The sequence below is a fragment of the Phalacrocorax carbo genome, chromosome 1, assembly GCF_963921805.1.
Source record: "Phalacrocorax carbo chromosome 1, bPhaCar2.1, whole genome shotgun sequence".
Taxonomy (NCBI): Eukaryota; Metazoa; Chordata; class Aves; order Suliformes; family Phalacrocoracidae; genus Phalacrocorax; species Phalacrocorax carbo.
The window spans coordinates 52530626-52558021 of NC_087513.1; the positions used below are offsets into that span (position 1 = coordinate 52530626).

General features: G+C 40.9%; 1 protein-coding gene across 9 annotated transcripts in view; it reads right to left on the reverse strand.

Annotated features, from left to right (window-relative positions):
* The window catches only part of ANKS1B (ankyrin repeat and sterile alpha motif domain containing 1B), a 444006-nt gene that overhangs the window by 23487 nt on the left and 393123 nt on the right, over positions 1 to 27396 (reverse strand). For 4 of the 9 annotated variants that reach the window (XM_064451597.1, XM_064451579.1, XM_064451562.1 and 1 more), the window contains 4 exons: positions 25228 to 25407; positions 11811 to 11885; positions 6385 to 6513; positions 2238 to 2309 (listed from right to left, as the gene is read on the reverse strand). In XM_064451597.1, the coding sequence (XP_064307667.1) occupies positions 2238 to 2309; positions 6385 to 6513; positions 11811 to 11885; positions 25228 to 25407 (456 nt within the window). The remainder of the gene's footprint in view (positions 1 to 2237; positions 2310 to 6384; positions 6514 to 11810; positions 11886 to 25227; positions 25408 to 27396) is intronic. The other 5 variants (XM_064451622.1, XM_064451588.1, XM_064451631.1 and 2 more) reach the window with 2 other exon arrangements.

Consider the following 27396-nt stretch of genomic DNA (forward strand, 5'->3'; position numbering starts at 1 on the left):
GTTTCAGATTGCAGCATGCTATAGATTTGAAATATATAAATGGAAAAAAAAAAGCCCTAAAATTAAAAAATGTTGCTCTATCATGTTAGTACAACCCCATGTAAAAATCTTAATAACTCTTAAGACACTGGACAAGTGGACAGAATTCAGTACCTGAGTAGCAGTCAAATAATATATCTAGCTATTCTCTTCTTTTTTGTGAAATGTCCCTTTCAGTACATTTAATGTAAAATGTACTGAATAAAAGAAGACTATAACAATATAATAAAAGAAACCACATTTCAGTGGTACTAAATACAATAATGAACACCACAGCAAAACTTCAGCATGACTTAGGGCAACCTGGGCTCCAAATTCATAGATACCAACTTTCAGAACACAACCACGTGGAGAAAGTTTTGGAAAAAGATACGTTTTTCTCATTGGGAAACTTACATTAAAACAATAATCTGTTCCCGTTAAGTCAATGCTTTTTGCTTCTGACTTGAAAAGGAATATTATTAAAAGGACTACATAGAAAGAATAGATGAAAACCTGATTTAAAACTGTTTTATTCAAACATTTTTGCAATAAAAATCCCCTCAAACCAGAAGATAAACATTCTCACAGCACAAAGGTTTCAAAAGAGAATGTTAAAAATGAATGTATATAAACTCCATCACTGTCTTACATAAGTACCCTGTATGGGCACTACAGACTAATAGTGCGACTCCATTATTTTAATAGAAAATTTGTATTGTAAATTAAATTTGTTTTCAGACACTTAATATTTCAGGTCTATAATTTAAATTTGCCAAATTCATTACTTTAAAAAAAAGTATCTTAAAATGGCTATAAATTATTTAGGATTACTTTTTTTGATGTTAAGCTTCCTAGTTCAGTCAAATAACTTCCTGAAGTTGTCATATGCTACTGTGGTGTCGAATTCAGCCCTAAGATCTGCACAGGCATATGCCTAAAAACTTGAACTGCTAATTCTGACAGTTTGAAAACTGGATTGGAAGATGGTATGGTTGCATCCTCAATTAATTCCCCAGAACACATGTAAGTGACCGTAGATCCCTCCATATCAAGTTGTTGGTTTTTTTTTCTTTTTAGAGGAGTTTAAGCCCAGGTAAGGAATGATTAGCATGTAATTAGCTGAAAAGCCACAGACTTACAGGCAATTTAGCAAGCATGAATTACTGCCACCCTTAGCTAAAACAGCTTGTACAAAAGTCTCTGTGCTGCAGATACGTAACCAATAGGAAATGGTTGTCTGATTGCATGAATTTTACACATCTTCCAGCTTTTTAATTGATCTGAATGCTACGTCTTGTGCTCAGGGGCAGCTTGCATAAAAGACTTACGATCCGCAGAAGAAGGGATTTAACTTGTTCATCTATGTAATTTTACACGTTTGGTAGGTTACCAAGCAATTATATTCTTCATTAATTAATCATGCCAGACCATAATATGTTACCATCTCTATGAACAGGTGCGTTCTCTTTACAACTACAGACAGGAACAAATCGTGCAGCTGGCCTGTGGCTTATTTTGAGTTTCCAGCAGCAGTTTCTTGGAGATGGACTAAGCCCCATTGTAATTTTCTGCAAACCAGTATCAGGCCAAAGAGACAGAGGAAAAAGTATTCTTACCAGTTTGAAGGAAACCTAACTGCTTTTCCACCCTCAGGTGAAACTGAATTAGATCCTTTTTCATCCTTCAATCAATAAGTGTGTAAGTAACTCATAATTAATGGGAATACTCATGTCAGTAAAAGCATCCATAGGATTATGTGACTGTAGGATTAGACCATACGTAAGCAACAATGGCTTTGGTAACATGTTAATATTTTTTACTAGTACATATTTTCACGTAGTAAATTGAATCTAGATTATCATATATGAGCTATAAATTCTGTTTATAAAAGCATGTGATATGGGCACATTTAAAGTGTGCGGAAAGTACTTTGAAATGTATGTGACGATTCAGCAGGAAACATAATGGATACATTTGTTTTTTTTCTTAAGATACAACATGCAAAATAAAAATCTACCTTTAAGTTTTGGTATTACTTGAAATTAAGACAAAAGGCAGAATGGACTTCCTACTGAATACCAATGTAAATACAAGGGCAATGGAAAACAAATGCATAACAGAACATTATGAAAGCAAAAGGGCACAGTACAGGTAATCACAAGCTGATATTATTTAATATTATGATGCTTGAGAAAGGAGCAGGTTTACCTACTTACCCTCATCTTTGCACATGCATCCTGTGTTGACTCTGTGCCTCTTAACTCTTTTACCAGCATAGAACCTAAATACTAAAATAAAAATCCATTAAACTTAATTTAACTAAAATTCCAGAGCAGACAAACATCTGCAGAAATGCACTAAAAATGCGTTAAAAACCACAGCAGTAGCAGTCAACTTAATACATTGCTTTAGAGTTTTTTTCACTCCACAGTTCTCTCATATATCATTTAAACCAGTGTGTTAATCAACCTATGAAACAGGAATGCACAGCAGCAAGTGACTTGAATCAGATAGAGCCCTTTGAAATATCTGAAAGTCTTCTACCTTCTCACTTTAGTCACTCAAACAACAAGCAAATACTACAGATTCCATCTTTAAAAAGCCATTTGATTAAAAAATGGAGAATCTGCTTTTTTTAGCTGCCATCTGCCAAACTCATATTGCTATGTGTGCAATCATGGGGATGTGAAGGCCAGCAGCAATGTTAACCTCTGTGTACTCAATCTGTAACTAATTTATGTGCAAATAGCAGAGCCCGATGTCAACAAACAGAGAAAATAGATCTGAACTGAAAACTAGTTTAAATCATTTCTTCCTAAGAACAGGCTGACCCCGAACTATTATTTTGAAGCCTCTACTGATCGGAAGGAGGGCTGGGTGAGAGGAAGCAGCAGGGTGCTGCTGTTGGGTCCTGGCTCAGCTCACTGAAAGCCACCATGCTCTCAGAGGAGCCGGCTTATCTCTGAGGGTACGCAAGGCAGTGAGTGCCTCACTGACACATCCCCTTTCCAACCTGCCTCTTCCTCACTATGTCACTTGCTGGCATGTGCAGTTTGAGCCCTCCTGCGCTCTGACAGCAGGCTCTGCTCCTCGGGTTTGTTCCTCTGGGATCTCAGTACCTCTCTGCACCATGTTTGAATGGTGCTGCTCCTCCAGGAATGGGGCTGGCTGCATTATCCCTGCTGTTCTCTCCTAGCACTGAGCCGTCTTGTTACTGCTAACAGGGCTGTGCGAGAGCCACGCTCTGCATCGCTCCTATAGACACTACAGGCATGTGCATTTGTTGATGGGCGCATGTTCATATAGCTCTGCACAAACAGAATGTTTCTGTATTTCTATACAGTGTCACATGCAAACCTGGCACAACTGGGGATAGAGGACAAGAAGCCACCCCTCGTCTTCTCCTCCCCAGACACAAAATGTCTCTGCATTCTCACTGCAGTGCAATGCCATGGCTTCTCTTAAGTCTTCAGTCCTACATGAGCAACACGGGACCTGAAGAGAAGTCATGCCACTGGTGAGAACGCGGTAGGTGAGCTGCAGGAGGAAAGACAGCGCTGTGGGCAGGAGCCTCTTCCCAGCCGATGCTGCAGCCCACCACTGCTGCCTGACCCTTTTCATTCTACCGCACTCACTCTCCTTGGAAACTCAACCAGACAGCAAACCAGCTTCATCTTAAACAAGAACCTATCACAAATAACTTCAGTTACAGCTGAATGCAAGCTGGAACTGAAGAGAAAGTGTACTGGTTCAACTCTCTGGTCTTCTGACCTAAACTATTTTCTTTAAAGACTTCAGTTCACACTGTGTACCACAGGAGTCTCTGACCTGCAAGAAAATGCATAAATATTTCAATGTAGACAGTAGTCAACATAGTAATTAGTGAGCAACACTTTTCAGGGCATTATAAATGGAAGGGTGGGCAACATCAACACTACCAGATAAGCACGAGCAGAAAGGAACAAATGAAGGGCATTCTTGGAGGACTGCAGATTCATAAACCAAGCAGCTGTGACTCCAGCTGGGGGATTGATGGTGACACGAATAGGGCTTTGGGCATTAATTTGATGGGATGGCTTGATATCGCCCTTGCAGAAGAGCAACTAATTTAAAGCAAGCTCTGCAATTAGAAAACTAAACACAAGTGTACTGAGTTGAGCTGTATTTTTCTCTGGATCCTGCTGTCTGACACCTTTGCATCCTTAGCTTTTTCTGGGAAGAATGCAATTCATTTCTATTTTTTTATGGACTACAGCGCAACAAATTGGTATTTCCTTGAAAGCTACCAGTTGGTCAGGCATCAGGTGAGAAAAAGCAGTGCTTTTGAGCTCATGGCAAAACAAAAGGAAGAAAGAGACAAGACGGGCAGCTCAAGTCCCATCTGCACAGCAGCAAAAAGCCTCAGCTGCAGGCATTCAGAAATGCTTCCCAGGGTAGACTGTTGAACAGACAAACAAATCACGGAGGTACTGTCCAATATAGTTGTCAGAAAACCCTGAATTTCTAGGACGGAATTTTACTTTCCTTTGACTTGCTGTGCTTTTGGAAATGTTCCTTCTCAAAGACCCAAAGCATGTAGGAGCAATGCAGAGGACATCCAACAGTTCCAACAGTTCAACTGAGGGTTGTGGCATACAATGAAAGCTGCCCCCATTACAACTTCCTAGCCAGGGTTTTACTCTATGAAGCTGAGGTCGATGCATCCCAGGGAGCTGAGACAATGCCCTGAGTCATGGTCCTTAGGGAAGGACGGCGTTTCCTTAATCATCGGTAACTTGGATGTTCCTGATCATCCCAATTTAATTTCTTTGATGATCCACATACCTTCCAATCTTCCACAAAGGTTACATTTGATTATGAATTTACTGCTGGATCAAGTAATGAGATGAGGTTTATCTCAAGATAAACTTCACTGTTCACTTTACTGAAAACTATGAAAAATATTTAAAGAACCAGAAGTCACTAAGCTTCCTTATCAATTTGAGGTGCTGCATAGGAGAGCAAGACTGAAAGCAGGTGAGCTGCACCTTGACTGTGACTTGCCGAGGAAGGCAGAGTTTCTAGTTACTGTCCAGGGAGAAGTCACTGCATTCATGGCAGTTTCTACCCCAAGAAGCTCTGATGGAAGATACTGATGTGCTCCAGCGAGACAGGCCTCTAACACCCCTTCTGCCCCTCCTCAGTGGGAGCCAGGCTCTGTCTCACCTGCAATTAGGCTCTAATTCCTACTTTTCTGGATATGCTTTACATCAGGTCCAGCAGCCCTCAACTCTCCCCCAGAATGCTCCAGTATTTGGTGAACAAAAAGCACTAAGTATCCAAGCTCCTTCAGGTGAGCAGGAACTAAAACCCACGTCCCAGACAAGCGGTTAAGCCCCAGCTATTATGCTAGAGGCACTACGACTACTGAGCCCCTTTCCTTTGTAAACGAAGTCAGCCTCACTTCATAGGTAGCAGCTTCTGAAGAGGACACAGTGGTCTGGGGAAGCACCTTCAGCAACTTTAACAGTGCTTTCCAGCAAAGTTGGCAAGGAAATATAATTGAGTTTACATAGGTGGGCTGAGGCACCTCTTCAGCTCCCCAGATGTACCAGCCCTGCCACCCTGCTGATGGGGAACTCAAGGCTTCAGAAAACTGTTTTTCATTTAAAAAATAAAGTTTTCCAATACAACGTTTTGTACTTCAGGAGACCTTCCTCTCCTTCACGAGTGTTTATAACAGCTGAAGAACACTAATAGTCTTTAGCTGTAGAGGGAAGCTCCGTTTCTCCAGTGACGGGAAGTGGGAATCAGTTACAGCTACCGGGAGGTAAAAATAAATACTCCCTGCTCTGAAAGAACTGACTGCTACTCGTCCTTCAGGTAGTCATCAATCCAGGAGAGGTTTGAATGTGCCCTTGTCCCATGGACAGAAAACACTGCTTCAGGACCTTGATCTCCACCTCCCCTAGCTCCCTTCCCCCAAAACGGGTGTATAAAATTTAGGTAAGGCAATACTTAAACTCCTCTGCACACAGCATTAAGGTAGGCAGATTGTTTTATTCTTCTACCGTAAGTACTAGATAGGGATTTTGATAGGGAGTGGTGTTTCACTGTCACTTCTACAACACTTGGCCACTTATTCATAGTGTCATTTCTCTAACACTATTGCTACATGGACCGCAATGTACCACAAAAGTGACAGCAAAAAGTACTGTGCATCCTTGTTTCTCATTTATTACAATTACAGTATTTCAGAGGAACTAGCCTGTCTCATTAGAAGTGACTGAAAAAATATTATAAATTAAGAAAATCAACAGTCTATCAAAATCTAAAATTAATAGACCTACCCCAAATCAAACCACTAAATTTATCAACACTTACAAATGCTTTATAATCGCATGACTGGAAGATGAGTTTCTCTGGATGATGTTGCCAATATTGTACAGGCGTTGATGCTGTGGCTTCATTTGGAGGTCGCAAGGTAATTGAAGGCTCTCCCCAGTCTCCTGTCTGAAAATCACAGTTGTTCCAGATATAAGAAAAGTTGCAGGCAGATGCGCTCCAAAATAGCCCTCCATTGCTGTGCTCAATCAACAATAATTTATTTTCTACACATAGAGACATGTTACTAAAATAACAGAATACAACTCCTACAACATTTTTCATGATTTAATTTATAATCCAAAGTAATCTACTGTAGTGCTTAATAAGGCTTTAATTATATCTATTTGCCTTGAGAATAAAATCATTAGGCACTGGAAATGTTCCTTAAAAACAACTGTTTACAATACATATATGAGGATGAGAGCACTTGAAAAAAAATCATGAGATGCACAACAATGCCATTCACAAATTCCGCTATGTGTTTTACAAGCTTTTCTACACAGTTAATAAGTCTTCCATTATCCAGCACATATAACCAATAACTAACTTTCCTAAATGGCTAAATAACTGAGACTTTGCTTTGATCTGAAGACTTATACATTCTTCAAATATATGAGGCATTCTTTAATCTCTTTATGAATATTTACTTTGATCACCTTCTCTTGATTTCTCATTGTAGAGTTACTAACATTGCCCTTCCACGTTCATCATTCTCATTGATATAGGTGATTGCCTTCCTAAGCTGTCATCTCCCCTCTTTCCTCAAAGCCCTCAGAGAACATAGGTAGGGCTGCAGTTTGCTGCCAAATATTTTCATAGGACACTCTTCTCCCTTCCAAAAAGAGCCAGTGCAGGCATCGGCACAGGAATGCCCCACAGCATGGCAGCGCTGGTCTGGCTCTCACCTGCCATTCCGTATTTTTGGACATGGCTTTATTGGACCTGGACTGACCTCTGGGCACTTGGGGGCTCCTTCCACCTTGCAGGCCCATGCAAAAAATTTTTTATTTTGAGGTTATTTTTAACTTAGATCTCTTGTACTTTCTGTTCACATATGTCCACGCTGCCCATGTCCTCAACACCAGGGATGCTGCCAAACCAGCATCAGCTCACCTTACCTGAAAATGACCCAAGTATGGAGTCCTTCTCCTCTTCCCAAGTCCTCTTCCCTCTGCCACCAGCCCTACTTCTCCCCTACCCTGTCTGGTCTAGTCTGTCTCTGAATTTCCCTCTCCTGCCCACTCTATCTTTTGGGGATCAGATTTCTCCTTCCTGATCCTCCTTCCTCCCCTGCTTGTTCTCTCTAAAACTATTTTACCCTCTCTTCTATATGATTATTTCAATTTGAATTATGCTACTTCTTTCTTTACCTGCACTTATCTCTGTGTATTTTCTATGCATGTTATATTGTTAAAATATGTGTTGAAGCTGGCAAGGAATTGTCATCAGCATTTCACACAGAATATGGCTAGAAGTTAAGACTTTTAAAGCAAAAAGAAGTTAAGCATCAAAAACACATGAAGAAATTCTCATTGAAGACATTCAAAAGTCTGGCAAACTATCACGTCTTACTAATTAAATCAGGACAGAGTAAACAAAACAAGTACATCATCTTCATGTGTCACAAAATAATGAAATGACACACATTTGCACAGCTCTGCAATGAAAAGCAAGAGATAAATCTGGAAACAACATTACCCTGCTGATATGGTAACTTCAAGCAAGTGAACATTATAAAAAAAGTTGAACCTAGTTAATGTTGGCACTATTAGCACATATACAAATTATACCGTATTGTAATTTCTGTTTTGCCTAGTTAAGTTGCTTATATGCTTTGGATAAGACTTCAACCTCAAATTTTGAAAGGAAAGTAACAGCAGCAATTGCTCCAATTTTTAGCATTCTGTAGCCACAGAAATGAATCCTCCTGACCACTAATGCATAAAAACCTTCTATTATATTTAATCTGAAGTGGGAATTTGATTTCTTTAAGAAGCAGCTCTTCTTATAAAATAAGGTTTCAATCATAGTACAAGGGGTAAGGATCTGCATCCTTGTTAGTGGAATTTGTATTTGACTACAAGAGAAGATGGATCGCACCCGTCACCAATTCTCACAGTGTGCTCAGCTGTCTCTTATGAACTGTTCTAGGCCATAGCTAAAGAGACCACTTGAAATAGCCCTTTTTTTCCCCTAATACTCCTGCATGTTCAGTGTAGGGAAGCAGATCTCAGGAGATGCATCCCATCCAATGGAACAGGAGTAAATTCAGGACAGAGAGCTATAAAAGTGCATCTTTTGACCACCAGTCTTTCCACCGAGGAAGCATGGGGATGGCTGTGAGGTAGGACCAGAATTTTCACAGAATGAGCAACCCTGGCGAGTGCTCCAAACCCTTTTGTTGCACTGGTCTGCAGGCGACTTCCCTTGCATACAAAAAATGGACAGTAGTGACAAATTAAGCAGGGTACATAAGGAGTGAAATGAGTACATAATTTTACAGTTTGACTCCCTTTTACATGAAAGATATTAGAAACATGGAGAATCACATTGCTTCTGTCTGTAAATGAAGGGCAGTAAAAAGAAGAACAGTGATTACCTCTCATATTGATTCAATTTTGTAAAGCAGCTAGGAAGCAATAATCACAAGGAAATGAGAAATAATCTTCAATCTGGCTAATAAAACTAGTGTATGAGACACTTAGAGAGGGACTGTGGGGAGACCATTCATTTGTATTCATTAATTGCTCTACAAATATATAAAATCATGCTAGTACCTACTCCTTTTAAATTAGACAAAACAGAACTGATACGATTGTTGTACATGTCTCTAGGATGATCTAAACAGGCAAATACAGCTCAGGTTAAGTGAACGCAGATACAGGATTTCTGCTGTTCCTGACAGACCACTGCACCTGAAGACCTTTCACGTGTTTCAGTGTGTCTTGTAGAGGGAGCAGCTACTAAGAAAAGCCACATAAAATTAAACATCATAGGTATAGATTATTATGATGGATGAAGAAGACACGTTATACATAGTAATAAAATTTTCTTTTGTAACTGTATCATAAGTGGTTTTTAATATTCAGCAGAAGTGGCTTCTGGTCTCCTTTCCTTTTGTTTCTTACCAAACTGCTTAGATTTTTAAACTGTACTATTGCTAGTATTCATTACCTCTTTAGGCTGAGTTATAAAAGGGTAGTCTCCAAAGCCCAGATCCATGAAGATGTTTAGAAGTGTAATTCCCATTACATATTCCCCATGCAGTTTCCTCCCCCCCCTTTTTTTTTTAAGGGAAGAATGGCTTTTAAACAAGTTTTAGACAGCTAAATACTTTCATAGATCTGGACCTAAAAACCTCTATAGGAAGAAAAGGAGCTCCTTGGCTGACTGACTCTAGTCAGATACTGAAATTCTGAGATATAGGATGAGGTGACGGCAATTAACTTCAGGTAAAATACAAAGTAGGAACATCTTTGACCTAGAGAAGATTTGAAACAAGTCTCAGCTCTGGGCTAGAAAAATACAAATTACTAGTAGTTCTAAATCTGAGGAAATGGTGTGGGTCATATACTCGGGACCTTCATAAGAACCTAAACCACTTTCAAGCAGTATAGAAATGTTCGTAAACTGCCATGCAGGACCAACTATGATGTTGGATTTAATTTTTAAAAATAGATATAATAAGATAAGGATTTTCTGGTTTGAATATTTAATTTGCAATTCTAAGAAATAATCAAACATTTAAGCTTATGTATTTTTTATGACACAATATACGTTAGGAGATTTTTATCTCTCTGATGAAGTAGAAAGGCAAGAGATAATTTATTCCTCATCTAACTTTATAGCTCATCAGACAGCTGTGCAATTTATCACGTGTTTTTTGCTGTACTGCCTGTGGTTTAGTATCCTAACCTCCCCATGTCTTTAACCAGTGCCTTTCCTCTCTCTGGTCTCAGTTGTCTTGAGAAAGAAGCTTTTTTGCTCCACATTTTGCAGATAAAGAATTTACAATCACAAAACAGTCTCAAGTCAGGTGCCAGAGTGGTAAAGATTCAATCCTTTTACAGTGACAACTTTTAACCGTAAAGGTCATAGCCTTAAAGACCAGTATCTCATGCTCTTGCAGTCCTTCATAACCCTGAAAATGGGCAGACGTGCACTTCTCTGCTCTAGGAAGGGTCAGATGCTTGATGTCAAATGAGCTACAGAGGCAGATTACCGCTATTAGGTAATTTTTTACAATCGTTGCACATTATTCTATCTCATCGCATTCTCTGAGAACTGTATTTGATTCACATTAAAGGCACCTGGATGCAGAGGTAAGAAATAATCTCAATACAACTTCCATAAAATCTAACACCTACCTCATTTTTTACGGAAATGTCAAGTTAAAAACCCTCCATGCTACAGGAAAATTAAAAAGGCCTGGTTTTGAGTGGCTTGAATGTAGTCATTTTTAACAAGGAACACGTCTTACAACTTTTCACCTGTTAAAGCCTCATGCCTAGTTATGGTAACATGCATTAGTCACCATGACAACAATAAATTGGAGCACACATAGATACAATGCTCTGGCTGAAAAATTAATAATTTTCTCCCTGTAAGAATTTTGAATGTTCTGTGGACCAGCAAATCCTCATTATTTGCTTATGTTTTAATTCCTAGAGCAAGAGAAATTTTTTCAGCTCCTTATATCTTTGGCTTTTCATATAATGGAAATGGGTTCGTGGCATACTTACATTTCAAAAGCTTCTAAAGCTCGGTAGCCAAAACGGCCCTGCTCTGGCAGAAATACTCCAAGGAGGCAGTTATATGGCAGAAATTAGGAGAAATCTACAGCTCCTCTGAAATACTATGCTTAGTGAAATCTGAGCGACTGGCTGTCATCCTCACCACGCTGCAATATGGATCACCACGTTTGCTCTCACGTGCACAGCAGGTGTGCCTCTGTCACAGAAGTGATGGAAATTCAGAGCACCATCAGCGTTACCTCTAATTCCCCAAAAGTGCATCTGCAAACCCGGCGTGCTCCTCAGCTAGGCAAAGCCTATAGATTAACACAGAAAGGGCAGCACAACACATTGTGGGGGTGAAACTGTGCAAACGGAGCTGTTTACACGGTTTCTCGCTTTGGAAAAGTGAGCAAACAACAACATCAGGAACAGAAGTCAAAGCTCCCCCTGAGCGAGACTGCTGCTGGCAATCCCCCCACGTCCTGTATGTACACCATACAGCCAACAGATGCTAACCACACGGCACGATACACGAATGCGCGCACACACAATCCCAAAAGAGGGCGGACAAGTTACAAACTTTTTTTTTTTTGGTCATTTCAGCGACGTGACACCCGCAGATAACACCACGGCAACAGACTGTACATCCATAGAGTGACAACATAGCCATTTATCACTGTATCTTACATTATGAACCTGATGAATCGATGAGAAAGGATATCCTGCATTCTGGTTGGTCCAGATCTCACAGACAGAGGACTGCTAATATAAACAGAAAACTACATCTCATCTTGTAAATATTAATGCACCGCAACTGCCAAAAGGCAAGAATTAAGAAAAGGCTTGCAATAACATTAAAGAAGGAAGTAAAACAGCTGTTAAAAGTAATTTTTATTTATTTGCTGACAAAATATTTTCGGACTGACTGGAAGGAAACATAGCTTATTCAGAGACTTTAGAAGATGTTTCAAACTGTGAGTACAAGAAAACAATTTAGTCAGAAGCACTGGTGATGCAAAGAGATAAAGTTATGCAGGCATAAACAGAAAATGCAGAGAGCTGAGGAAATATTTGTTACTTTCAGTTTTTGGCAGGGAAGAAGTTTGAAGTCAACATCCCAATTAAGTTTTGAGATGTGAATCTCCCTGTTGGAGGCTTTCACAGGGATAGAGGAAGGGAAAAATGTGGCAATACAGTCAACAGGAAAAATACATTTTCTTTGTAAAAATCACCAGAAGAGAATGCATTGCAATTAAGTGAAGCAGTTGCCCACCATCTCCTTCCAACAACAGTTCCTTTGCATACAAAGATACAGCTAATATTACCTTTGGTATTGACCACGACCCCGCCGTGTAGATGAAAGATTTCAGTCTACCATCTACATTATTGTACAGAGAGTCTGCAGTAGCAAAGCAAAGTAAGCATACCGTAGCATCTCCAGCAAAAGCAGCAGAACTAGGCAAGCACAGCATTCACCAGCATCTTTTACATATTTCCTTGTTTGGACACTCACCAAGAAAGCATCTGTGACACCTCAGCAAAAGCTAAGATAACATTTTACAGTAGCCAGGCAACTAAAACAAAGCATCAGACGTAGGATCTGCCCACAGTGTCTTCGGCAGGCAGCAATACAAGGCAATAAACACGCATGAAAAATGCAACTGCAGCACCCAGAATAGACAGCAATTAATGTATCAGTAATTTAAAAACAGAAAGAATGTGCATTGCTGGTTCTTGTCAGCAGCAGCAGCAGGAATTTAGCACCGATGCTCAAAACAACCCAAAGAAGTGCAACTCTTCTTAGAAATATGGCTCTTGCTCTTACCTTTTGTAGCCTGAAACCTGGCTGCCTGGCTGGTGACAGACTAGGTTATCACTTCTGGTTACAGAGCAGGCTGGCATCCTCTGGACTGACTATGGAGTGCTGCCAGACAGGCTGGTGGCTGCCTAATGTTGTTAATTGTCCCTTATTTCCTTCATGATTTGAAATGCGTGTGCGCATCCCTTCTCCCAGCTTAAACCTTCCCGTATCGGGTTAATTTCTTCTCCCCCATCTTGTTTTCAAAGTTATTTGCTTCTCCTTCGTGATAACGCAGGGCTCTAAATTTTGATAGCATTAGCTAATAAAAACTGACTTTGGTCCACAGTCCTCTACCTCATCCTCTGCAATTCGCTACAACACTGTCCTCCTCCATGTGATGAACATGTATTCTCAGTGCAAGACCAGGAGCAAACACCACTCCAGCTACTTCTGCTGTGCCGTTATTTGTACATTGCACTAGTTGGCACTAATGACCTTTTATTCTGTATGTCAGGCAAACTGACTTCTGGATGCTTCAGCCATGCCCATCACTGTGGTGCCTGTGTTTGTTTGCCTTAGGGGGGTTCCCGAATGGGAATCCATGGCATGAGGTTGTTCCTCTGTTTTTCAAGAGAAAAGTAAAAGAAAAGGCATTTCCATGCCAGGTGCAGCATCCCCAAGCATCTGGTAATCAAGAAAGCATACTGCAGTGCTATTTGGATAACACTTGCTGAGGTCCTGAAAGGAGTAAGGTAAGGCAGCATGGCGCTGTATGCTAGCAGATGTTTTATTTCTCCCTGGTGCTTGTGGTGCTGTCATATCATACAGCCGGTTCTCACCATTTTGGTATTCTGGAGACAAAGGTTGTATCCTTAAATACTGACCCTCCACAGGATTTGGCTTCAGGGAACGGTGTGGTGCCTCAGCTGGATCAGCTGGGAGCCAGCGCCTGTCCCCACACAGCGGAGGCGTGCAAGGCTCTCCCGGCAGCGCTGCCTCCGCCGCAGAGCAGCACGGCTGCTGCACCGACACAGCGGTGCTGCGAGAGCGGCCCTAACCGTGCTGCAGCATGTAAACATGTAAATAACACCAGATACATCTATCGGCTGTTTTGGTGCTAACTGAGGAACAAGTAACACCACACTGCAGTAAGTGCGTTTGCAGGCTTTTACTTGATCCATTTCAAAACAGGGCAGGGAATCAATCCTTCTTTACACACACTAATGGTATCCACCCTGCCCCTCCCTCCCCAGCTTATCTTCTCACATGCATAAACTCATGGGTTAGCGCACCCCCCGCAAGAGTTGGAAGCTCTCAGTTTGGTGCCCTTCTCTGGCCTGGAGGAATTCACACCTAGGTACCTCACCTTCCTCTTTCGCAGGTTAAAGCAGCAAAAGATAGGTTGTCTTCAACCCCTTTTATAAATGAAGGGAAGACCTCCTTATTATTTTTAATTCTTTGGAGGAAGAAGAATGCATAAAAGCAGATGCTTGGAGCGCTCACCTTTGAGAGACAAGTTCTGGATCCAGGTCTCTGCTCCAAGGACTGTTCAAGTGAACTGCCCCCATCACACAGACCTACCTCCAGAATTAAAGGTTTGGAAGATCTAGGATTAAGCTAAGTCATCTTTAAATACAGGTGACTTGATTTATTAAATCAATAATAAATCAAGCGAACCAGCAGAGACCGAGAATTTCCCACGACTGTATGAATGCCCAGTCAGAAGGGCAGCAGTGCAAAACTCATTACTCAGTTCTGCACTCATTAACGTTTAAATAACTAAGGTACTGAAATGCAGTACAGAAGGAACATTAATTTTACAGCAGGTAATGAATTCAAATTCAGAAACCAAACTTTGCCTTGCATCACTGTAAAAATATTTAGCATTTACTATATACATATTTTATGTCTTCAAACTGCTGAATTTTTTTAATGAATTATGAAATCCCCAGAAGTACTTAAAGTTGCATACCCCTGTGATGAAAAGGAAGGAACCAAGAAGGGAAAAAGGTTAAGTGAGTATCTGAGGCCAGAAAATAGGCAGTAGGAGGGAGCATTGGGATTAGGTTTCAAACACTCATAATTTTCAGCTCCCAAAACATATGCCCTCAAAAAGAAGGAAAATAATTCAATCTGTGCATGCACTTCCACCGTAATAAACACAAATACACTTGGGCGCCTAATACCACTGACACAGAGGGTTCTGTGAAAAAGAGCTTAACAAAGAACATTTTCCTAAGTAATATGGTAAAGGAGAGCAAAAAGTAGCATCAGCTACTGCCTGATTAGTATCACACATGCACTTCTCTTACTCTTCCCAAAAGATAAATGTGTACATGTAACATTGCAACAAGACTCTGCTATCATGATACTGTTTTTGTCATAGCTATAGATGCCCCTTGTATAAAAGATTTCCCTGTCTAGTCTCTGTGAGCCACAACTCTGAGAGACAGGAGGGGCAAAGGAAAGGGGACAGAGAACAACCTGCACTGCACAGCCCCTGCCACCTGCTATGCATGGTACAAGTGGCTGGTTAATGGTATGAGAGGGACGGGTGGAGAAAGGGAGGGAGAAAGGGAGGGAGGGAGAAAGGAAGGGAGGGAGGAAGGGAGGGAGGGAGAAAGGGCGGGAGGAAGGTGAGGCTCTGCGTTGCCTGCTCTCTGCTCACACACCTTCCTTCCCTTCCCAGCAATCACAGTTCTGACATGGTCTCCTAATCACTTTATGACTGTCTTTTAAAAGGGTTAAGGATATTTTCACTTCTATTTAATTAACTTAACCTGCTTGATTTCAAGAAAACATATTCACATAAGAAATATTTCCGATTCTTCTTGCTAACTTCCTCTGTGGCAGAAGACAACAGGGCATAATTATTTCAGACACCTGTTGTATAGTCAGTAGCCAATTATGTTACAAAGTGTTTGCACATTTCCATCTGCTTCATGTCATTCTAATTACTCATATATTTACTGGAAAAGCTGTAGGACAGTATATATACAGGTATTCAACGTTGTGGGCCATGTTGGAGACAAGTGTTTCATAAGGTAAACAAAACTATCTAAAGAGAACTTACTTTAGGCTTCATCCCTATAGACAGGGAAGATTTGGTTGAGCATCTAAGATAGAAAGTATCTGTACCAAAAGTGATCACAAACCAGAAAGAGTGATCATAGAAACTGTACTTTCTAAGAGGGAGAAAGGGGGAAAGCAACAGAAAAGAACACCTGGGCAGCATAGGCAGAAGGAACAGGAGCTGGGTAGAAGGCAGTCCTGATGTATTCAGCACAGCTTAACAAACTTCATTTGACTGCACTTTCGAAGATGTCACAGATTTACCTAAACTAGGAGCAATTATCCTCAGAAAGTCATAGAAGATACTGAAAGGACCAAAGAAGGGCTAAAAGAATATTTAAGATGGGAAAAAAGAAAGATTCAGAAAGCCTAGTAGCAGGGACCAGCAAGTTACTGGAAAAGTTGTTTAAAAATCCAGTCACCATCCCCTGGTCCTCATAGCCTATGAGACCTTTTGACATTGCTCCTGGCCACCTGAAATAGACTTAGGAATATGTGCATGTATGTGTGTATATCTATATAGATGTATACATTATTGAGGATAACAAAGAAAAAGAGTATTATTGCCTGCTGTGTGTTACCTGAGAGAGCTTCTATGGGCCAAGAAAAATTCAAAACGTTTATAATGAGGTTGCTCAGTATGAATCATCTCAGATCAAATTTATTTCCTTTGTTGGAAGTCAGGCCACTAAATCAGCAGCAGCAAGGAGAAGCCCGGCAGGTCCTGGGACATTGATGGTACAATTCCTGATGCGGTGACACGTTACATGTCCCCTAGTCAAAATAGCTTCAGTCAAAATGGAGTGGTTGTACAAGAAGTTGAAATGCATGTTTAGAGAATAATTATTGGTATGGAAGCACAAGTGGACTGGAACATGCTGCTGGAATGTGCAATGACCTGGTCCGTTTCCTGGCTTGGAAGAGAGCTCAGGCTCTCTGGGGAGGATCCAGGAGTCAAGGACTTTCCAGACAAGTTAAGAACTGAAAATGGATTTGATGAACTACAGAAATCAGTCAGGTGAAGTTCAGTAAGATAGGAGTATTCCTTAGGCAAGTAAGACTAAATACATAAATAAAATAGCAAATAAATTAGGAGAGCAGTTTAACAGGGAGGTGGGGGAGGACACAAAAAGATTTGGAAGTTTCAGTATACTTCAAATTAAATACAACTGTCTTGCAAAATAATAAGCAGATAAATCACAGAATAATTCAAGTTGGAAGAGAGCTCAAGAAGTTTCCATTCAACTGCAGCTCAAAGCAGGAGCAGATGTGAGATGAGACCAGGTTGCTCAGGGATTCATCCAGTCAAGTCTTGAAAACCTCCAAGGACAGACACTGGACAGCCTCTGTGAGCAACCTGTCCCCAGCCTTGCCCGTCCTCCTGGGGAGGAAGTTTCTTTTGCCATCCAGTTAGCACCTCTCCTCTTCCAGTTTCTGTACCCAAAGTTGCCCTTTCTCCAGCTAGCCCTGGTCCCCCAGCCTCTCCTTAGAGGGCAAGTGCTCCAGCCCTCAAATATCTTGGTGGCCCCTCGCTCAACTCCCCTCTTCTAAATAAAAAAATGAGGTATTTAATAAAAGTAGCATATTGTAACTCATGGGAAGGAACTTTTGTGTCATATGCAGCCACCAGCGAGGTCTCATATGGGGCGGTGTCGAGCGTTAGCCACTGCACTTCAGGGAGGATGGAAGGACACTGTGAGACTCCAGGAGAAAGTAACAACAATCACAAGTCTAGAAAATGCCAGGGCATGGTCCTGGTTAGGTAAGTGTCAGTCCCCAATGGTCTGTTCATCCCGGAGCTGGTCCGAGAAGTTTGTTGATGGTTCCTGATCTTCTGCTGCCTTCTCCACCTCTCCCCAGCAAGGCTTGTCCCCTCTCGCACTTCCATGTCACAGAGCTGGTGCACAGGGAGAAGAGGAGCTGCTGAACATAACCTCCAGGCTTATTTCCCTACTGCCTCTCCCTCTGTGTCTCACCGCAGGGCTGAGCCTCGGGAAATCACTCCCATCTCCTGACACGGTAGCCCCAGCAAGGCGCAGGAGGGAAGGAGAGCAACAGCAGCAAAACCTGCTCCTTCTGATGCACATTATCTAACTTGCTAACTATAATTCAGTCTAGCTCCAGAAATGAGGAGAATTTTGGATCAAATCCCAGAAAAAAATCACTCTTGGCATGGTGAACAATCTTTAAAGGTGCAACAGCTGAAAGAAACAAATGAAAACCAAATGAGTGGGTCTGTCTGGCCCCTTTTGTAATCGTCACTCCAAACGTTTTAGGACCATGGGAGGGCAGTTGTGCTGTCTCAATAGATGTTGCTTCCCTGAATGCTCCCAAAGCTCTGGGGAGAGCTTTGTCTTACTGGCTGGAATAATCACAGATCCTCCTTCAAAAAAAGAGATCTTCAGAGCTGGAGAGTGAAATTTGAAATTGCTATCTCTTTTAGAGAAGCAGAAACTAGAAATGACACTTATTAGAGTAAGCACATATATTTTGCATTGGTATATTTCTTTTGTTTCTCCTGAAAATATTTTACATGAAGATTTCCAGAAAATCACTGGCCATCCTGGAAAGGCTTTCATGCAGGCAGGCAGTGGATGACAGGTGCGAGCAGCGACACCAAGCTCCAGGTCAGTGCACCCTGTCAGCAGCTCCCAGCGAGGTGGCACAAGAAGGTGCGTGCCACGGCCAGCACACCCCGGGAGGGGAGACGACTGGCCCAGGACCACAGCAAGTCGGCAAAGATTGTGCCCTCCAGCCAGCAGCAGGGTGAGAAGGAAAGCCAACCCTCCATGCCAGGGTCAATGCTCTAGGTCCTGTGCACCTCCACCTCTCCTTCCACGCAGCGATATACTTTGCACATTTTGCTGATGAGAAAAGACTAATAACACAGCTGTGCTTCTCTCTTACCCAGCTGACACCCTCCTTCACGGTGATCTTCTCTGATAGGCAGTCAGTTTTCATTTGATTTCAATCCAGTAACCCAGGAGCTGAGCTCCTGCTGGGGAGGACCGATTGAGGGTCTTCCCAGTCATTGGCTGAGGCTACGGCTGCCCTGCCCAGCTCCTGGAGGTGCAGCCTTCCAGGCGCAGCTCTGGTCCTGCGACCCGTGGTAAGCAGCCAGCCTCTTCTGACTGACAACACCCCTTCTGCTGGTGCTGCCAGCTACAAGCACACCCCAGCCTTTTAGCCTTGCATGGAGGATACAAACTTCTGAACAAATACCACCAATAAAGATTATGAGACTTTGGTCCCTGAACATTAGGTACAGGTATCTACATTTTAGCCCAGAAAAAAAAAAAAGTGGGCTTTTTCAGAGCAGCACCGCAAACTAACTACAATCTTTTCCAGCAGCTCAAAAATGCAAAAGGCATTAAAAAATTTATCTTTGACTCTGAAATATTCAAATTTTCAATAAGAATAGTTTATTTGACAGTAGAAACTACCTCATCTTCTCCATTTTTCATAAAATCCTCTTCCATTTTTCATACAATCTTTCCAATGTATAGCTTCTAGCTCACAAGACTGTGTGGAAAACAGCAAATTAATAAAGAACATGTGTCCCCATGTTTAAAGAACATCTATCCCCTTCTTGGTGTAGTATTTATGGCCGTACTTTGGATCATTAATAGCAAATATAGAAGCAACTTCCTTAACTCCATATGCTGAAGCAGCATGTAGGTATGATCCATATCCCACAACTTTATTTCTAAAATGCTGGCTTCCATAACGTTCTTGAAAAACAAATTCTCTTTCTATTCAGGCAGAAATTACTTAGGTTTTTCATAATGTCTTTATCAGTTTACTGTCCATTAAATACACGATACTCAAGGGGTTTACAGATGAAAGTTTGCTGAAATTTACAGTTCAAGATACAGCCCTCTATGGCATTAGTATCTACCTGAATTAAAAAGAGAACTGTCAGTAACATCTACAGCATGCAATAAAAATAGATTCCGTTAAGGATTTTTCTTTTGATGTTAAATTGAAGGTCTTCCTAGTTCAGTCAGTTTTATTAAAAATAAAATGCACCTAAAAATACGAATGTTAGAGCATTTTGTTTGGATTTTACATACTTGTCTTTAAAATGGCTGTCTGTTCATTCTTACAACATACACTATTTTATGCTTATAAAAAATGGAAGAAACCTTAGCAATAACAACAGAATGAAATGATCTAGACAACTGTATTTTTGTACTTATTGCTTCTTAAATCTACTAGTAAAGAATTCTGTTATTTCACCAGTGATTTCAACAACTGATAAAATCCATTCTTCATTGCTTCTTAGATAATCTCATCTTACACACCAATATTCTCCTTGGCATATTTTCCATCATTCACTGTAGCCTTTAAATCCTTCCAAAGCAGAGGAGACAGGAAAGCAAACAGGAAACAAACAAAACACCTCATACTGTGGTTAAAAGTTAAAAAATTAAAGGTCCATCTTATGAGACAAGAGTTTTATTTTTGTCTCCTTCAAATTTCCAGTGTCATTTTAGCCAACCTGCAACATCCCTGTACCTCAATTTTCTTAGCTGTAAAATAGAAAACATGATTTTAAGCCACATAACCCCACACTGGAAATATGAATGCATTAGTATCTGTGAAGTATTTGGAAAATATTATTGAGTTGAAGTTATTAATTCAGAAAGCAGCAAAATTATTTCACTATTTTCCTATAAACCAGCCCTTGCTAATTCTGTCTCTTGTTTTTGTTACACTTTTTCCCTATTGTAGATAAAGGATCTCTGGTACTAACTCCATTTAAATGACTGTCTCCTGCATATCAATCCTAATCCTGCAATGAATTATTATATCTCACAAAATAATGTTATATGGCAGAATCCCAACAATTGGGATAGCTTTACTTCAGACTTACTACCCAGTCATTACAATGATCTTACATTTAAGTTATCTTGTGTTTTAGGAACAACAACAACAACAAAATAGTAAGAGCCCTCAGACCATGGTACCAAAGAACCCAGAAAGGCTTTCAAAATAAAGTCTGCATTCAGTGTCTTTGGGAAAGAACTTCTGCTGCCAGCCTCTGTGAATAATTTTTTCCAACTCTCTGAGATCTTAAAAGATTCTCTTCCTCCCATCACAGCCCACTCGGGTGCCCCCATATGGGCCATGACTAGGTTTATCCTACCAGAAAGCTTACTCTGACTCATTACCAGTTTCTTCTGCCAGAGGCAGACACAGCCCGGAGCTTTCCCCAGAGCCCTAAAGAGGTGCCCACCCACTGCCTCCCAAAACGACAGGCCTCTCCTGTCTCAGGGTGCGCTGCAGGTTCTGCCCTGTGGCGAGAGCATGTGTCAGCATTGGGGTGGTGCCTGACCCAGCTCTGCTTCTGCAAGGAGTGGTGTGGGCAGAGGCACTCTCCACACCTCCCTGCCTGCCTGCCATGGGGAGGATGCTTTCAGCCCTTGGTCCCGGCTCAGGGCAGGGTGCAGCGCTCTGAACACCACGGTGAGAGGTCTTACGGACCACAGAGCTAAAAGCACCATATGTCACTGGCTGGAGCAGTAAACAGCAACAGCCTTGGGGCTGGCAGTCTGGGATATGCTTGCAGCTAGTACCTAAAGCTTCTCTGCTGCCTGGAGAATTACAAATCCTAAACACCTGACATTTTAATTGGTGTATTTTAACGAACTTAGCTATGCTTCCTTTTAACCTCCAAAGCTCTTCCTTGCAAATATGTATTTTTTGCCCCCACTCCATGATTTTAGATGTGACTGAAGAGCCCGATCCCTCCATTGGGACAACTCCTATTAATTTTGGTTCCAAAGTCCTTAGGCTTTGCCTGTATGATTTCAGTTCTATTTTAAAGATTTAGGCAATCCTAAGAGCAACCTCAGCTATTTTAAACTACGATAATTTGATCATATTAATCTACAGTTTGCAGGCTCAGAATTCAACATCCACAGTCAAAGATGACTCAGACTGCTCAATCCTTTCTGATTTTTTTTTCCTTTTTTGAAAACAAGCCATCTCACAACCTTCTATATTACCTTTTCTGCAGTTGTGCTTTTTCCAATCAGATGTCAAAAGACTTTCGAAGTTGGACAACCAACTGGAGAGTTGGATGACCAAACCTATTCCAGTGAGGAATCTATACTGGTTAGACTCATTGTTTATATTAGGATTTTCCCCTCTTCGGTCACAAACAGTCTGCTGGGGAACTCTGAATGAAGGTACGCGCTGGCCTTGAGACAACACCACCCACATTAAGTAAATTTAAATCAGTGCTTCCTCCAAGAAACAAAGTGTTGAATTACTTACACTCAGATTTGATTATGGTTTAGAGAATTGTTTAAACCCATTTAGCAGATCAAAGGAAAACAGATTTAAACTGATGTGCTCATTGTTTTAACAAACACTGGTTGATATCTGATGCAAAGATCAGCGTGCTTGATGACAACCATGTAAAAGTTTAGTGAAAACACAGGCTGTAGTAAAGATGGAAACGAGATCTCACCAGTTTCTCAAAATACCTTCAGATTTTAGATTTTAAATTAGGGCTAAAAATAGTCTTATCCTAACATTTCTGAAATAAATCAAGTTCATGAAAGCAATACCATGGGTAAGTTCTCAATACCATGGTTGGCCTTGCTCTTGAAGGTCATAAAAATACTCATTAATCTCATTACCAAGACGACACCTAAAACCCATTCAAAAAATCACAGCAAAGATGCCTTTAAACATATCTGGCTACTATAGCATCCAGTAAACATGCAAATTCATACAGCAGCATGCAACAGCCTAGCAAAGAAAGGGTTAAGACACAGAATATCCTCAAAGCAATTCCATAATCCCTCTAGATCATTCTCTTTGTGAGAAGTATTCTAGCTGGAAAGCCAGACTGGCATCAGCTCAGAAGTTGTGGTTGATCTGACATAAGCCAAAGGAACCTGCAAACTGCAAAGAGGAAGCTGCTAGATAAAAAAAAAAAAAAAAAAAAGAAAAAAACCCCAAACGATGGTGCAGAAGACTCATGTTAAGAATCAGTTGGGTCTCCTTTATTTACCAGAAACAATTATTTTACTTTTCATTTCAAAGGGGCTTTGGGGCAAAAGACTGAAGGAAATATAGTTCATTTTAGAAAAGCACATATTGCAAAAAATAAATTCAAAATCTATTTTTGGGCTAGAATGGTTGAACAAATCCCTGATTAGCCTCTTAATGGGGTGAGTCCAATTTAGTGAGAATGATCACCAGAGGGAGTCATTGACTTTCTCATTAAAGTCAAAGGGAATTTTACATACATCAGGAGCACAGAATTTGGGGGCAGAGCTGAGAGACTCCAAACAGATTGGAGTTCAGGGACTAACACAAACACTGTTTTATGGATTTCATCTGAATCCATTTTCCCCTTTGGAGTTTCAAAGGACGGCTGCTATATTCCATGGTGAAAGTTAGAGAGAAGGCACTGAAGTAATTCATTCAGTGGATACACACTCCCATCAAAAAAAAAAAAAAAGTCCCAGCACTTAATTGGTTTTAAAGTGGTTTGGAGTGGTATAAGTACTAACTGCTCAGTTTTTTCTTTGGATATGCAACATATCACAGTCCTTCTGGAAAACCAGTTTTTATCAGCCCAGAGAAAATCTCCAAGTGCCATATATGAGAGTGTGTCATATCTCTTGGGAATATCAGGACTTCAAAGAGGAAGGAGTGAAAAGGAGATGGGTAGAATTGCTAGTATGTTTTTTTGGGTTGTTTGGGATTTTTTTATTTTCTTCAATGTTAGGGACTAAAAGAGGAAGTGAGAATAGGGACTGTGAACCAAGTGATGAAATGAACAAAGTACATGAACCAGTCTACTCAGCCATGAGCAAGTGTGTATTTCATGCTCAAATACCTAAATTTCACATTCAAACATTCAAAGAAATATTTTCACATTAAGAAGTGGGCTTTTCCTTGCTGGATTCCATCTCGACCTTGTTCTTGCCACAAAAGCCCAGCAGACTTTGGTTTGAAAACAAGCTCATTCACTAGGCAACTTTCCCCTTAATTCTGTACAATAAGATTATATAGCAGAAAATTAGGAGATTAAAAAAGGCAAGGAAACAGCTCCACCCAACCAAATGCAATTTCACTTCCCTAGAAACGTCCTCTGAACAAATGGAATTAAATTTGTTTCTGTGTTCCCAGGTAACAGCAGCACCTTGTTTTGCTTGTTTATTTAATTACTTCTTCTTGTTCATGCAATTAGTGAAGAGACTGCAGCCTTTTGTTCATTATGTTAACCACAACACAGTTATTTGCATAGCTGTTTCCATTCTGAGGCTGAATTTTGGATAGAGGCTCTATTTTGGGCTGTGGCAGGCAGAGAACTGCTGGGAAGCCTCACACAGGGTAGCATGCAGCAACCTGCTCCTTCATGGAGTGAGTCGCTCCAGGAACTGCCCTGGCTGCCCATCTGCTTCTGATGGCAAATCAAAGCCCTATTTCCAACATGCGCTGCAAAGCACCGCATGGCTCAAGACGTGGTTGTCTTTCATCGTACAGCTGAGCTCACCCTAAAGCATTTTCACCAACAAGCTGTCCAAGCTTAACTTTACTGCCCTTTAGAATGGTATAGACATGAGTCTGGTCAATGTATACTTGATTTAAAATGGTCAGCACTCTTACTGTGTTTGGTTGAAAAGATTTAGACATGGAGGCCACTTTAGGCATTCTTTCATGAAGAGTTTGATTTAACGTTCAGCTGAGTCTAGTACTGTTGCGATGCTCAAGTGAGTTGCTGCACAGTTAAATCTTTTTTGAACACTCAAGATATATCCCCAGATCGCAAAGTTTAGCAGAGTGCTGACCCTGTCCATTAATAAATGCAGCAATCACCACTCTCCAAGTTCTCTGAGTTTCTGGCAGTGAAGTTAATTCAGTTTATTTTCATCTAGGTTGCTCAGAAATTGAGCAATCTGCACCTTCTTACAAAACAAGAGGCAGAGTCAGTGCCGGTTAGAGTCTGCACACTCTGGTGCACAGGAGGCACCTTCATCTCAGCCTCCAGGCACCTAAACACCCCCAAAACTCTACTTCTCAGGATAAACTACACACAAACTTACACTATATGAAATATAGAGCCCTGGAACAGACAGCTTGGAAAAATTGTCAATCTTTGTAGTTTACAATTCAGCCTTCACCTAACCACAGCTATGGTTAGGATGAATTCTGTAACCAACTGCAGCAAGACGCAGTCTTTTAATGGCATCGTTTTAACCCTACCTGTGCCATCTGCCTCTCCAGCTTGGACCGGGGAATATCATCAAAGTAGTTTTCATTTCTTCTTCTCCTTGCATCGCCCTGCATGATAATGTGGGGAACGTCCAGGGAGCCACCAGTAGTGAAAGTGCTTTGGCTAAGTGATGGAGACAACTGAGGAGGAGTGTGGTTACCACTGGGTTCCTGGACAGAGAGGAGAGAAATGCAGCGTAAGAACAACAGCATATTGCTGATTTCAAACCACACATTTAAAAGCGTATTTGAATTATTCATACTTAAAAAATGAAGGAACAATTCCTGAAGTAGAGGTTACTGTGGATGAACTTCCGAGATTTGCTACCTGAAGCGCAGAGCCCAGTGGAAGGAAAAATAATTTGCTATTTACATGAACTAGTGGCACATTCCCTCTCCAAAACCTCCTTGTGTAATATATACTCCCTTCTAGGACTGCTAGAGAGATAAAACAGTGAGTTACTTCCTGTCAAGGCCCAAATAAAGCCACAATTTAGGACTAGCTATTTGTAAGATGAAATACATTCTCACCACTTCTGAGCAGCCACTCTGAGCAGTGAAAGTGATTTGAAAGGGATTTGAACTCTAGCAACATCCCTTGCTGGAAAAAAGAAATGCATGAACATTTACAAAAAATAGACACTTTGCAATTTTTATAGGTCTTGCAGAACATCTGTTTAACTTGAAGTACTGGATATCAGAAACAAGCTAAGTAACAATTCCTAGAATGCATGAAAGCATCAGAATACAAATATTTCACCAGGCTTTTCTTGTAATCTGTGCTGAACCATGACCTTGTATCAGTCAATGTGCAAATACCACAGCGAACTGATACATGAACTCTAATAAATAGCTAAACATGTCCTCCTGATCATACATTTTACCAGGATCTCCCACCACACCGCTCACAGACAGCCACCTGTATGTACATTTGGAAACACCTATTCTCATGCACATTACATCACTTGTTCAAACACCAAGTACAAACATTGGTGTCCAGCTCTACCTTTCAGCACTGTCTTGGAGATCACAACCAGCAGGAGCAGAGCTACAGTGTACTGACCAGCCCGTGTGCACACATACCACCCCAGGGTGGACTATAAAACGCTGTCATAGCAACTCCACGGGGAAACACGTTCCTCTCATGATGTAGGTTACTGGGCTCAATTTATCTGACACTAGAGATTTCTCTGATAGTAAGTTCTTTGGAGGCAGAACATACCCAGGAGTCTGTTTGCACAGCACAGACCTTTTTTAAATTACCTATTGCTCTAATACTATATTTCCATACCGAGTAAGAAGGGACCTGAAGATATTAGAGGATGCAAAGACCTGCTCCAGTATGCATGGAGGGTAAAAAACCCCTGCCTTTTTATTTAAAGAAAGCATTAAAGTAGATATTTCATGCACGATTAGATTGAAGCAAATCTAATTCTGAAAAGCATCAAGGTACTTTACTCCATGCTGTTAAGAAACAAGATCTGGTGTAAGAAATCAGAGAGCTGTAATCTCTTCCAAATGGAAAGGAAAGCTGCAATTGTCTGTATGTGTTCAAATGATAGTAACATCTGATGTTAATATTTGAAATGTAGGAGTCTGTGTGATATTATTCCTTAAAATCACAATAACGGATGAGTATTTTCCATGTTGGTTGACTAAAATCAAGGATATATAGTTGTTTAGCAACTTTTAATTAACTGGGTTGTTTTTTTTTAAATTTTTTTAATTCTCTAGCTTTCATATGATCTGAGATAAGCACTTGACATTTCCCAGGGCAAAGAAAGGAGCATTTTCCTCATAGGAATAGTCTTTTTCCCTCCTTCACAAAAATCCACCTACATTTGGCCCAGTTAAAAGCTTCTGAAAAGCTGTAGTCTGCACATGCTCAGAAGGTTTGCTGAGGCATCATCTCTGTAACTTACCCTCCACAGGCCCAACTCTGACTAGATGGTGCCTCTGCTCCGAAAATAACCTGAGCACAGGGACACCAAACAAGATCCTTTCTAATGACTGCTCCAGCCAGGTAGGTAACATCTCTCTGCTCCAAAACATGATTCACTCACTGTAAGTAGACTGATAGGGCCATCAGTGCATCAAAGTGACAGATGACCGTGCAACGGACATACAGATTCCAGCTCTCATTGAGCTTTTCATATTTTA